The following is a 13,928-nucleotide window of genomic DNA, read 5'->3' on the forward strand; positions in this document are numbered from 1 at the left end:
TACTCCTCCTCACCTCGATTCGATTGTCACTGACTGGCAATCGACATGGGCACAGCTCAGAGACCTCTGGTGCTTGAGAAAGAAACAAACTGATCACATCAAGTGCGCGGAGACGGAGGAGCAACATCTGTGCGGAGCGACGCGCAATTTCGAGAGGCGAGCGAGGACCTGTGGAGGGACCTATATGAAAGGAGGCGACGCGAAAAGATGATGGCTGTGGCAACATGAAAAAGAAAAAGTGCGGTGGTCTATTTTCATCCAGCCAGTGATTCAACACAACTAACCTGGGGGACAGGGACTGAGAGAGAAGAGGTAGGAGGTAGGTAGAGCAACAGACAGGGAGGAGGGGGCTGTGAAGGTGTCTGGTTATATCATAGGCGACTGAAAGTAGGTTATTGTTTTGGATCAATCGAATGCAAACAAATGCAGACAACTTGTGCTTGACTGAGGCATACATGCAGACACAGTAGCCCACTTCTCCTGCTGTCCAAACTGACTGATGTGGAATTATTATCCTCCAGTGTCAGAGCCTGATCTCATTTCTCATGGAGGATCTGCACCGTCCCCCTGGCTAACAACAGTGTAACACAGATGACATTTTATGGCAAAGATTGCTGGGAGCATTGTGGGATGTGAGAGAATGAGAGGACACTGAGAAACAGGGAGAGAAACGGCTGAGAGGGGCTGACTGGGCAGCTGGCTCAAATGTGACTCAAGGAAAGAACATATTCCCCAATTATGGCCACTTTTCTTCACTCTGCTGCCCCTCTTTGTCACACATGTTCGGCTTTTGAAGTTCAGTCGTTTCCCTCATTTCTTTTAACTAACCTTTATCCCTCACAAAGCTCCCTCCCTCTCTCTCTCTCTGTGTCTGTCCTGTCTTCGCTACCACCTTCATGATGAATATTCTGTCGTTTCTTCACACTTCTTCTCCTCTCTTGTTTTGTGTTTGTCTGCAGACAGGTGCCTGGCCACAGCCGTGACCATGGAGCCTCCCCCCTCTCTGAGCTTGGCTCTGCTAGGAGGGAGTGAGGATGAGGACCAGCGCTTCCTCCTTCCCCTGGGCAGTATATCCCATCCTTCCACCGCTGGCAACCAGCCAGGATCAAACCACTCCAACCACATGGGAGGATCAAGCCTTGACCGTCTAAATGGCAGCACCCCGTCCCCGTCCACTGCCACGCCCAACCTGCCTCCAACATCACTCCCCAAGTTGCCCCTGTCATCGTCTGGTGCCCAGCCTCTGCCGCCACCCATCCCCAACGCCCTGCACCCCACCAGCACCCCGCTCTCCTCCTGCCTGGGATCCCAGCACAGCCTGAGTGGGGACAACTCCCCGGTCTACAACGCCCTCTTTTACTCCTCCCACTCGCCCTCCATGGATCGGGAGAGGGACAGAGAGCGTGACAGGGACAGGGAGAGGGAGAGAGAGAGGGGCTGCAAACACAGACAGGCGAGCCCTCTGGTCCACCGTCGGGACAGTAACCCCTTCACGGAGATCGCCATGAGCTCCTGTAAGTACACAGGCGGGGTCATGAAGCCTCTGAGCCGTCTCAGCGCCTCCCGCAGAAACCTCATCGAATCAGACAGCAGCAGCGAGACCAAAGAGGGCGGTGTTTCAGCTGTTGCCGGAGCAACGGCTGCTGGGGGACATGACCGACAGCGTGAAGCCCCTCCTACCTCCTCGTTGGCCCAGACCTCTGCCAACCAACCCCCAATTCAGAGCCCCCCAGAGATTGTGATTTCATCCAAAGAAGACTCACCGTACCCCAGAGGGGGGTATGACATCAGCGACTCCACATCCAACCAGATGTCCATATACCACCAGAACCACGCGCTGGTGGAGAGCAGGCGGGCGCAGCCGGGGAGGGGAAGCAGGCAGGGGGGAGTTGGGGCAGTGGGCACCGGGGCCAGGGGCAGCACCTCCAAGGCCCCCAAAAGGAAGAACCAAAACATTGGCTATAAACTGGGGCATCGCAGGGCGCTGTTCGAGAAGAGAAAGAGGCTGAGCGACTATGCTCTCATCTTCGGGATGTTTGGCATCGTCGTCATGGTGATTGAGACGGAGCTGTCGTGGGGCGTGTACACCAAGGTGAGGGAACAGACTGGTGGTACTTACAGGGGCACTGCTGATTTTACAGATAAAGACCAGTTTACTGGTCATGCTTGTGTGACTGCAGTCGTATAATGTGTTGTGTGGCTCTGGAGGAGCTTCGTCAAGTGTGACAAGATAACCCTGATGATGTCAGAGCGACATCATCAGGGTTATCCTGGCTTGGGCTTGGAAAATAGAAATTCAAAGAAGAAAGCGTGTGCTACAAACCGAGCATGTGGAAGCTGACAGACGTCATTACGAGGCAGGGAGGGTCTAATGAAAGTTACTATTAAGTTGCATCATGGGAAGTGTAGGATCCTTGGAGTTCAACTCTTATTTGAGACTAAAAGTCGGGATATCTCGGCCTCTGCTGCTATGATTTTGACCATTATGTTTTTTATGTGTTTCTCATAAGTCGCCTAACTTAATGCAGGTGCAACAACATATTGGCAGACTGCCCCTTTAATGTTGTCCATTAAAGGTGTCCAACAAAGTCACACCAGGCTGTTATGACAGTTGTAGCATGGTGCACTGGTGCTAAGATGGAATCTCCCTGGTTAACTTTGCCACTTTTTAAACATTTCTTGCTCATTTATGCCTTAACTTCGCCTGTTTTGGATGGACCGTGACCAGATAATTGGAGTCAGCTTTCACCAGTTAATCGCCAACTTCCTGACTGGTGCAGCCCGCTCAGTCTGACCAGCACCATGCCCATGTTGTTGCGGGGTCGTGTACTGTAATGACCAGGCCCGACAGTTGCTGCTTTTGGGTGATGTAATACAACGATGTAGAGGACATGGGGGGCAGATCATCAGTGGGAGGCCAGGATCTCATTTGTCTGTGTAATGGGGAGTGTAATAAGCTCAATCGGCCCCTGGCTGGTATTGTCTGTTTATTTTGGTTGTGTGTGTGTGTGTGTGTGTGTGTCTGTGTGCCGCAGGGTTCCAGGGAGGCTTGGAGCATGTTGCGCTCACCTTCCTGATGCAAAGATAGTTCTGTCCTCGTTCAATCCCTTCTTTCCTGCTGTCATGTCACAGAAGGCTGGTTTTCCTTGGCTAATAAGGTGGAAACATTACTTCCACTTATTCAGCTTGTCATAAATGGATCACTGATCATGTGAGAGAGGTTATGGGATCATGTGAGAGCACAGATTTACAGGTAGCCTATTAGGATAGGCCAGCTGGGTGTGTCTCTATCTCCTTGCTTCTCTGGATCTGTTTGCAGTCTGTGGTCTCCAGTTGATACTTGGTCTCTCTCTCTGTTATTGTCATTGCTAGAAAAATCTGCTGCCTGTGTCGTCTCCCACTCATTACTTTATGAAAACCACAGTTTTAGGGGCGATGTCTTTTTATTAATAAAAATTCATGATTTGAATGTCTCTCTCGCTCAGTCCCTCCTCGTCTCTTTTCTTCCCTTTCTGTCGACCTATTCTCCTCCCTGAAGGAGACGGCAGACACTGGTAATGCTCTCGTTCTCTGCCTGTTTCTCTTCTCTATCAACTCCACGCCTGTCTCTTTATCCTGCTTTCTCCTTTCTTTCTTTCTTTCATTTATCCCCTTACTTTCTCTCTCCCTCTGCTCCTGTGCTGTTCCAGTGGGCGTCAAACTGGGGGAGTGTGATCGGAAGAGAAAAGCGGCTGGGCGAGAAATGAAAGGCTGTGGAAGGAGAGAAAAAACGGAGAGGCGATAATGAAAAGCTTGATTTGGACTTAAGCTACAACCAATATAGTCCTCATCTGAATCAGGCACAATTGTCTATCAATAAGAATTGATGGACAGCTTTAAAACACGAGCAGAGCAGCCACGGTGTTTTCCAGTGCTCTCTGTGGGTTAATCTGTGTTCATTAAGATATTTCTAGTTAAGAACGGGAAGTCGCAGCTGAGGAATAATAGCATGTAGAATACCCTTGCACCTTATAGTCTCCTTTCATGGTTGCACATTTAAAAAAAAGAGGTTGAATCCAGAGAGTTAAGTACATTCCTGCAAAGCCTGATCAAAATTCATTTTTAAATGCGGAGTGCAAGTTAATTTTTTTTTTTTTTTTTTTATGGTTGCAGATTTGGTTTGACTCCAACAGATACCAGAATTCCATCAGACAGTTCAAGCCCTCACTTAGATAATTGAGGTGGAAAGAAGCCCGCTGGTTGTTGTGAAAAATGAATAGAGATCATGAGGATGAAATAGAGAAAGGAAAGGAGAGAAGAGGTTCATGCAGTGCTTTAAACCAGTCAAGAGGGGAAGCCTTCAATGATTTACTCTATTGATTATTGATAATCATTCACCCACGCATGCACAGTCCATCCCAGCACACACATGCTGTACAAAGTGGCACATTGGAAATGGATGCTGCCTTTCAGAGGTGCTCGCTTGCATGCTGTGTATTGATAGCCATCCTTGAGAGGTGGTGTGAGAGCGTGTGGGGAAATGTGATAGGTACAGATCATTTTTCATTATTGGGAATCTACATGTATAGTTGTACATGCATATATATATCCTGTTAACAGCACTGACTTTATGTCTTTGACAATAGCTGTAAACTAAATGTCACTGTATAGTGCGGGTGTGTGTATGTGTTTCTACCAAACCAGCTGCTCTATGTTGCTCCCAAAAATAGAGATGAAGAATAAGAATGTTGGATGGTGTGTGTGTGTGTGTGTGTGTGTGTGTGTGTGTGTGTGTGTGTGTGTGTGTGTGTGTTAGGAAGGATAAAGGGAGAGAGGTTAACAGAAAAGGACATGGTGTTCGTGACTGTGGGTATAGTGAGTAAGCATATGTATATTCATGTGCAGAAACAGATTTCAAACCCTGTCAGCACGTACTGTAGCCACAGCTGCGATTTTCCGTTCATTGTATTATAGCCGCTATCTTCAGTTATTAACCTGCCGTTTTCGGTCGAGGTCAAGGCAAAGTCCATGATCGAGGCCACATTTGAAATCGTCAGGATTTTTGATGCAGATAAAAACTGCTCTAATGTATGTATATTCGGCATCCACATGTCACATGTAAATACTGAACTTTGTTCTCCACATTAATTTGACTGCTATAGTTACACAGCAGCACACTAAAACATTTAAAACATAAATGAAAAGAGAATGCAGTGTTCCTGAGCTCATGTAGTAAAATCCTTTATACAGTCATGTGTTCACAAAGTGCTGAACCTCGCTCCATCCTTGCTTGTGAACGACTTTCCAGGATGCTCCTTTCATACCCAATCATGATACTATCACCTGTCACCAATCAACCTGTTTACCTGTGGAATGATCCAAACAGGTGTTTTTGGAGCAGTCTTTTGTTGCTCCTGTCCCAACTTGTTTGAAACGTGTTGCTGCCTCAAATTCAGAAAAAGCTGAAAAATTTGCAAGTTATCACATTCAGTTTGATATATGTTTTAAACAGCGTCCCAACTTTTGTGGAATCAGGGTTGTACTTGAATGACAGGACTTTTGTAAAAGAGCATTTTTCATATTTTTGCGGCGTTGGTCGTTTTCAGTTAATTAAAGGATCTGAATCCTTCTTCGCTATTGATATTCAGTGCCCTCGGCAGTGAATTCCCCTACTGTAAATGTCCAATCATAGTTGTTGAGCCAAGGTAGATTATGCAGAGAGAATGTTAGATGATGAAATAACTCATGAATGTGAAATAATTTCATTTTCTCTCAGGCAGAATTGTGAGTTTTGCCACAAAATGCATCCAAGAAAAAAGCAATTGCTGTCGTTACTTATCTTGAGACACGAGGCTTGACACTGTACATCCTCAGAGTGTCAAGCATCACACTGTATTTTTTTTTCCATTCAAATTTTTATTTAGAACAAAATCATAACAGCACGTCATGTAAACGTCATGTAAACATTTATTTCTGTTTTTCCATTTCCTCAATCCCAGGTGATAGAAAGTTCATATAAAAATAGAGTTCAAGTAAAATAAAACAATCAAGATATGACCCCTGACGTACACCGAGATAGCATTGGTTGTATCACACTGTATTTTTAACTCTTTTCAAGATCAGGGGCACCAGTTTAACACTGTCCTTGACGCTTCAAATATTAGCTGCAGTATGAGGACAGTCCCTCTTAAAAACACTTTTATGAGCTTCTATTATTGATTTTATTAGGAACAGGTTAAAAGGCAGGGGGTCCCTGTCTGACATGTGTCTCTATCTGAGAATAACTGAGGCCCTCGGACACCTGGGACCTTAGCATGTGTCCTGTCACTGTCAGATCAATATATCATTTCACAAAGACCCATGTGGCTCCTCAGGGCCCCGGTTCCACGCCACGTTTCAGACCTGCAGTGGAACACGGCTATTCTGAGGGAGCGCACAGCTGCTGTCAGCTTCACCTGTCACACTGTCAATACACACACTTGACGCCTCGACATCCGGATGGGTGTTGTGTGTGTGTGAGAGGCGTGCACCCACTTACTGTCCATTTTTCACCACAAGCACAGCTGATTTCACAGATTAGCAGCAGTGCTCGCTTCCAGCCCCCCTTTCCTTCCTTCCTTCTTCTCACTTGCAGGGAGTGTTTATGTTCCTCTCTTAAATACGTCTCCAGTTCCCCAGGGGGGTCACTGCCGTCTCAGCAGGCTTACAACATCTCCCACAATCCCCCTGTGCTACCTCCGTCTCTCCCTCCCCACCCTCGCTCCCCTATCTCTGACATTTCTCACAGACATTTACTAGGAGACCTTTCCAGACCTTCCTCTGTAAGGCCACTTACACCGGCTGTGTGCTGCTTTTCAGACAGAACACGAGGATCATGAGGGAATTAAACTCACCAACTGCCACCATTTTCTCTAAAGGAGCTATCAGCCATCTCAGCATTTCTGTACCTCCTCCTCCTCCTCCTCTCTTTTCCTCCACACTCCCTTCATCTTCTAGATTACAGGCTTCCAAGGGACAGTAGATCCCACAGGTCTTGCTACTAACAGGTACAAATATGCTCATTTCCACCTGTGTAACGAGGCTAGGTTACCTCTCTCTGAATGTGTGAGCGTGTTGGTACTCTTGGGTGTGTTATAACTTGCATCATCCGGAGGCAACTTAAACATTCACGTCACCGAGTGGTCTCCTCTGTGTATACACACCTATAGAGTGTGTGTCTTCAGGTGGCTGCACCTGCCAGTGTGTGCGTTTGCCTGTGCATTCACATCCCCCTTTGTCTGGATTTAATTGAGTGTGTGAGGTCGTAATGGTGTGTGTCAACGTTCAGACGTGTGTGTGTGTGTGTGTGTGTTTATCCTGCTGAGGTGACATCGCTCATCTGTCTACTGCCTGTTTCCCTGGAGACTGATTGCAAGAAGGCATCACTCTGACAGGGAGAGCACACACACATTCATATGCATTACCAACACATGTAGTGAGCGACTTATCACTACAAGAGTAATGTGTTGTTAAGCGACTTGTATTTGCCATTTGCTCTTACATCTGTGTCAATAAGGGTGAGGTAGAGACAATTGGGGAAAACCCTCATCTATATTCTACCTCAGGAGCAGAGAACCTTTTTCCAATCAAGGGCCGTTTCAGGTTTTATAACATCCTTCTAGGCCAATACAAATTTTTCATTGGGATGGCACAAATGAAGTCATTGGTGTCATTGTCATTGGCGATTGGGCAGCACCTAAGAAGCTTGTTTTGCATATGCACTTGGGGACTGGAGCTGTTTCCCTTTTGGCAAGGCATCTGATGTAAGATGGTAGTGATGAAGATAAAGATGATGATGCTACTCGCAGCTGGTTTTCCAGGTTTGGGTCAGTCATCTTAGCAAGAGTCAGTGCTCACAGTGGTAGGTTGTTGCTTTGCAACTCAATGGTTTTATGTTGTAGGTTGTCAGGCACATCTGATGGTTCCACATTAAACAGCAAATATGTTCAGTTCCTTCTGTTCACTTTTCGTGTCCTGAAACCTCTCGCCAAACGCCTGAAGGAGTTTTCACACACAGCAACATATTCAGATGTCAGAGCAGCTTTTGTTCTTGCAGAATAGGAAAATGCTCAGTGTTTCCTCTTTCCAGTTGCCACAGCTTTAATTTCTCTTCAGATGATTTCACATTCGGAAGCAAAGAGCTGAGAAGCTGCCCTGAGCTTGAGGTTCAGCTCTGAGAGGTACTTAATGTCCACCACGAAGGCTGAATCACACAGACACTTCACGTCTTTATGAATTATTCCAGACAAAGTGACAGTTTGGAGCAATTTCACGTTGTCCGGTGCTAGCAGCTCCACAGCAGCAACAAGGCGCTTTTTCACAAATTCTCCTTCTGAATGACGTTTCAGCTTCTTTTGTCCTTGTCACCCTGTTAAGCATGTTTGTAGCTGTAACGACTCTTGAGATTAGTCTTCTTTATCACTGCAAGCTTGTCCCCATGGACTTAGACACACTGGCTTCCCCTTTACTTCAACAAAAAAACAATCGTTTGACCATTTCTTCTGGCAAGAGCAACACTACGCATCTACTCACTTTTTTCTGACAGGTGCCACAATAATGTGATAACAACGACTACATGTGTTCTGTTCAGGTACCACAATGATATCTTCTTTTTTGCTGAAAAAAATATGGGCTCGAGGTTCCCCACCAATGTGCAATCTAGTTTGGTGTGCGTGTTCGTGTGTGTGTGTGTGTCTGTGTCTGTCTATCTGTCTGCTGATTGAACTAAAGAAGCTCAAAAAGCTCATTATCTCCACATGCTGTCCACCAAGCCATTGATCAGTACAGACAAATCACACACTTAAGCACAGCTGGACAAAAAGATACAGGGAAAGACACACACACACACACACACACACACACAAAAAAACACACACATAAACATGCACACAAATGCAAACATATTTAGTATATGTCAGGGATGGTCCAAAATCTAGCGATGGAATATAACTGCTTACATTTATTTAAGTATTGTACATAAGTACAAATTTGAGGTACTTGAACCTGAATATTTCCATTTTATGTAAATTTATATATCTAGCCTGCTACATTCAGAGGGAAACATTGTACTTTTAACTCAACTACATTTATCTGACAGCTACAGTTACAAGTTACTTCAAAGATTCAAATTTTTCGTACTCTTCCTGTCCAGTCAAAGCCACGAATCACCAACTGTGGTGACTTTAAAGCAAATTCTTCTGCTAAGTAAGATATAAACTATTTAAATAACCCTCTTTTTCTGAGCTCATGAAAAGCTGATTTTTTAGAGATACGTGGTTCTCACTGGACAACGACGCTACAAACATATGATGACCAACAGTATATACAGTGGTTAAAATCAGCTCAACCTTAAACATCTACTGCAATAAAATGCAACATACACATGAATGCAGCAGTAATATTAAAACATCATATATAATAGTAAAGCACTGACAAGTGTTCTGCAGAATACTTTTACTCTTCATACTTAAAGTAAATTTTGCTGATAACATGCTTTTACTTAAGTAAGATTTTGAATGCAGGACTTTTACTAGCAGTGGAGTATTTTCAGTGTTTCAGTGTACTTAAGTAAAGGGTGTGAATACCTTGTCCGTCATTGCTGAAATCTGACATGTACGTTCCACAGCTAACCGTCTGGTTGTTCACAGGCCACCAGCTTCAAGCTAAAAAGATTCCAAAAGTCTTCTCTTTTTTTTCTCCTACTGCTCGTTAGTTTGGATGTCCAGAATCACGTAAATAACTAAAAAATAAAATTTCTGTGGTTGTCACTATGATACTTTTTATCAGCTAGCCTGGTGTGAAAAAGTAAAAAAAAAACATCCAACCAACCAGTTTATGGTTGTAAAGGGAGTTGCATGTTGTTATGGTAGTCCTTGATGAATAACAGTTTGTCCGTCTGCTTAGCACTAACCCTTTTTCACAGCAGACATATGACACAGGTGTGAATAACATTAACTCTGTTCTGTTCATGTGTCCATACCAGCACCCTGAAACTGAAGCAGCTGAATAGAATTCAGTCATTTTTTATTTGATTATTTACACCTGTGCAACTGCTGGTTGCTTGGCAACCTCACTGTGACAACAAGATTCCAGGAAGGTACTCTGCTCTCCTGTTGTTCATCAGGTAGTTACATCATGTAACATGAGCTTTAGAGGTGTTGCTAGGTGTATCTTTGAACTTTGGACAGAGCAGGCTAGCTTAGGCTTCCACCTGCTTCCAGTTTTTATGCTAAGCTAAGCTAATTTCCTGATGGCTACCTCCATAATTAACACCAGGACATGAGTATCAGTCTTCATGCGCAACTCTTGGAAAGAAAGGTATGAGCACATACATGCAACCCAAAATGTAGAACATTTCAAAGCTCTTTAACTAAAACCCTGTTCAGTCTTGTTGCAGCCATGTGATATCAAGGACCTGCTTGAATTAAATTTTGTCATCTGTCCATGTCTGCAAAGGTCTGCATGGATTGTACATGCTGCAAACTGTGTGTGCTAGAAAAGTAAAATGGGCACTTTTGAAGAGAGGCCATGCAGGGAGATCTGTTGGCATCCACACTTCACGAGAAATCATCTTTAAGGGAGTACAAAGACACACAAATGACTTTTTGTTCTGTCCAGCCAGACAAAGGAGGTCTTCTGCTTGCTGTCGTGAGATCTCCATCCTGTTTTCTAGTTCCACAGATTGTACTGTGCGTGCATCTGCTGTTCACAGCTGTCCATGTCCTCGCTGAAGACTGAACAAATCATTAGCCTCACTGTTGCTGTCTTTATCTAGGGTTTAATACAAGTGCATTCATTTAGAACAGCAAACACATGCATCAGAGGTGTCCAGTTACAAGAAATTAATGGACCTTTGCCAGCCAATTAGAATCAAGAATTCTCAGCAGCTATGGTAAAGAGTGAGTGAGAGTGAAAATGAACAGAAGGCAAGCATGTGCACACATACATCTCGTCACCGTCCAGTCATTCACTATACAGGCAGAGTAAGTGAAGTGGAAACAGGCAGAAACAAAATGCTCTTGACAGTGTGATGGGCAGAGCTGAAAACAAACCTGAATGGCTAACAGACGGCTGACGGTAAACGCAGCCAGAGAGGTGAGAGTGGAAGTAAACTCCGAGCAAATCGCTCTGTAGCTCACCAGTGTGGCTGTGTGTTTATACGCTGCTGAAATCCAAGTCTGCATTTTTCTCATTAGCACAGCGATGTTGGTTTCCTTTGTGCCTAGTTTGCTTCAGTGAGTACAAATGAGATGTTAGTAGAGACAGACCGAGTCAGGAAAAGAGAGTGCGAGGAAGTAAGACCAAAAGACAGCGAGAGCTTTGGGCAAGCCGATGGAGGAAGTCAGTGGTGAGCCGAGCTGGAGCTGGTATTTTCCCAGTGTTGTGCAGTGGCCCATGACCACACTGATGTGAGGAACAAATGAACAACACTCACTTAATGTTCTCCTTGTTAGTGTGTGTGTGTTTGTGTGTGTTAGATAGTACAAAGGACACCCAATCCCATATTCAATCCTGTCAGATTTTGATGTTTATATGAAAAAGGAATACTCAACAGAGGAGGGTGTCAGCGAGGATTAACAAACTAGACTTTGCGTGTGTTTGTTTGTGTTTGTGCGATGTCGAATTAATACCATTAAGCCCATGAAGCATCTACAGAGACCCCAAATAGGCACAGTAACACACAAACACACTCTATTTTCCAGGAGGCTAACTCGCAATATATATTCATGAACCCAAAACGCAATGTAGATGCTGCTTAATAACATCGTGAAGGAAAGCCTGAGTAATATGTGTCTAAACTTGGAGCACACAAGCAAATTAAGAGAGTGAACGGCGATGAATGCTTAACGGCATCCTACTTAACAGCTGAAATATCTGATCTGAGGCGCTGCAGTCTGAAGGTGGCACAACTCCTCCCTTGAAGAGGACACTCGCCTGTCGTGTTCTTCGCGTGACCTTGGTGATCTCCAGAATTAATGCACTTTGTCCTTGAGTTTATGTAGACAAAAGAAGCAATTCAACAAGTGCAGCTTTCAGAAACCATAGCACTAAATATCATATCAGTCTAACCCTTATCAAAGATTGTTTATAGAGAGACGTGTACAGTGTAGTTTAACCTGAGGTGCATGTAGTTTTTCATCAGTTCTTTTTCCTCTTTTCTTCAAAATTTAAAGGGCAAATTTTGATTTGTTATATTTTTCTTATTGTCAACAAATCCCATGAAAAGCCAAAACTGCAGTGATCCTACTAACAAGCATCGCCTGTGTAGCCAAAGGCAGATACATCTTATTCCTCTGTGCCATAGAGCTCCATGTTTGTTTAAAAGCTGTTAACAACAATCAGTGAGCCAAACTGTTGCACTGTGTTCCTTCATTCACCATCCTGCTGTAAATACCAGAGCATCAAAGGCATATTCATCCTCTGTTGAAAAAAGTCTCCTACAAATAATAAAAACTCCAGTTTGAGTGACATTGACTAAACACCTGCAGTCTGAGAAAGTTATTTCAACATTAAAAAGAGAATAAACCAGTTATTTTCTTCAATATTATCGTCATTGGTTTTATCATGTAACAACAGTTGAGCTGAATAATGCAACAATGTACAGTAATATAATCACATAGATGCCAGAGCAGCACACCCCTCCATCCATCCCATCCTCCCATAGCCCACCCCCCATTACCCACACACATCCATCCCAACCACCCACCCTTTCATGTCCGACCAGTAATCTTCAGAATATGTACCTTTTCAAAGAAAAAGCAATAAACAAAGGCAGTACAGAATATTAAATAAATAATACATAAAACAAGACAGTTGCAAAGAGTGAATAAATAACAACCCTTGTCTATCAATTTAGTTGAAAGAGCAGGATAAAAAGAAAAGAAAAAAGCACCAACAACATAAAACAAGCATATCTGACTCACACATGACAGTTGGATTTAACACTTATTTGCATATAAAAGGAGTACTGTGTTGTGGACTTTTAGCTGTCCCTTCAGGTTATACATTATCTTTTCATTTACTAGACATGACGCTAATTCGTTAGTTGTTGTTCGTCATTCCATTGCACGGATGTACATTTGTAGGCTGTGATAAGGACAGCGCTTAATAAATTTTAGTTTGTTTTTGTTGTCTTCTATCGTAGATGTGTGGTCCAGTAGGATTACTCTTTTAAAATCTGGGCATGGTTATTCCTGTGATGTCATTAAGCACATTGAGTATAAAGGTTTTACCTCTTAGGCTGAAGTGATGAAAACTGAGGCTTGACAGGGCCAAATCATGACCCAATAAAACCAAAAAACATGTATTTACCCGCTTTAGAAGGCGTGAGAAGGAAGTAGGAAGTTGAAGTTGGAGAATATTTAGAGAACCAGATTTTGTTTTGTTTTTTTTAATTAGATTTGTGGACAGTAAGAAAAATAAAGAATAACACCAGCATTATTCTTTATGTTTATTGTATACAGAATCTTTTGGTGTTTGCTACCGTCTACTGTGATAACTACCTTAATTGATTAATTGCATTTATAAGTAATTTATTATCATAGTTATGTCCTTTATTTACTTCATATTTTAATTATATTTCCCCATATCTCATTTTTACGACTGCTACTTCTGTTTACTCTGTGCAGACAGCACCATTTTTTTGTTTGCTTGTTTGTGTGTTTGGAGTTTTGTCATATTCAAATCAAGGATCTAGGATAAAGTGTGTCATATATTTTTCAGATTAACTTCATTAGCTTCAAAAGCAGTGCTCTCATGATAAGATGATAAGATAATATAAATGATAATGAAAAACTAGACTGACAGTTGGCAGCCATGCTGGGGGCTCTGTCAGGCTGTACTTAAGCACAGCAGTGCATCAGCACCCCCAATGTTAATGCTTGTAAGTTGATTGCTTAGCAGATATAATG

The 13,928-nt window shown here is 43.5% G+C and overlaps 1 protein-coding gene across 1 annotated transcript in view; it reads left to right on the forward strand.

The window, feature by feature from the left end:
• The first annotated feature begins 985 nt into the window (after positions 1-985).
• Positions 986-13,928, forward strand: part of kcnn3 (potassium intermediate/small conductance calcium-activated channel, subfamily N, member 3) — a 45,416-nt gene continuing 32,473 nt past the window's right edge. Inside the window, exon 1 of the mRNA XM_041942371.1 lies at positions 986-2,092. Within this exon, the coding sequence (XP_041798305.1) occupies positions 986-2,092 (1,107 nt within the window). The remainder of the gene's footprint in view (positions 2,093-13,928) is intronic.

This window comes from Chelmon rostratus, chromosome 8 (assembly GCF_017976325.1).
Source record: "Chelmon rostratus isolate fCheRos1 chromosome 8, fCheRos1.pri, whole genome shotgun sequence".
NCBI classification, from domain to species: Eukaryota; Metazoa; Chordata; class Actinopteri; order Chaetodontiformes; family Chaetodontidae; genus Chelmon; species Chelmon rostratus.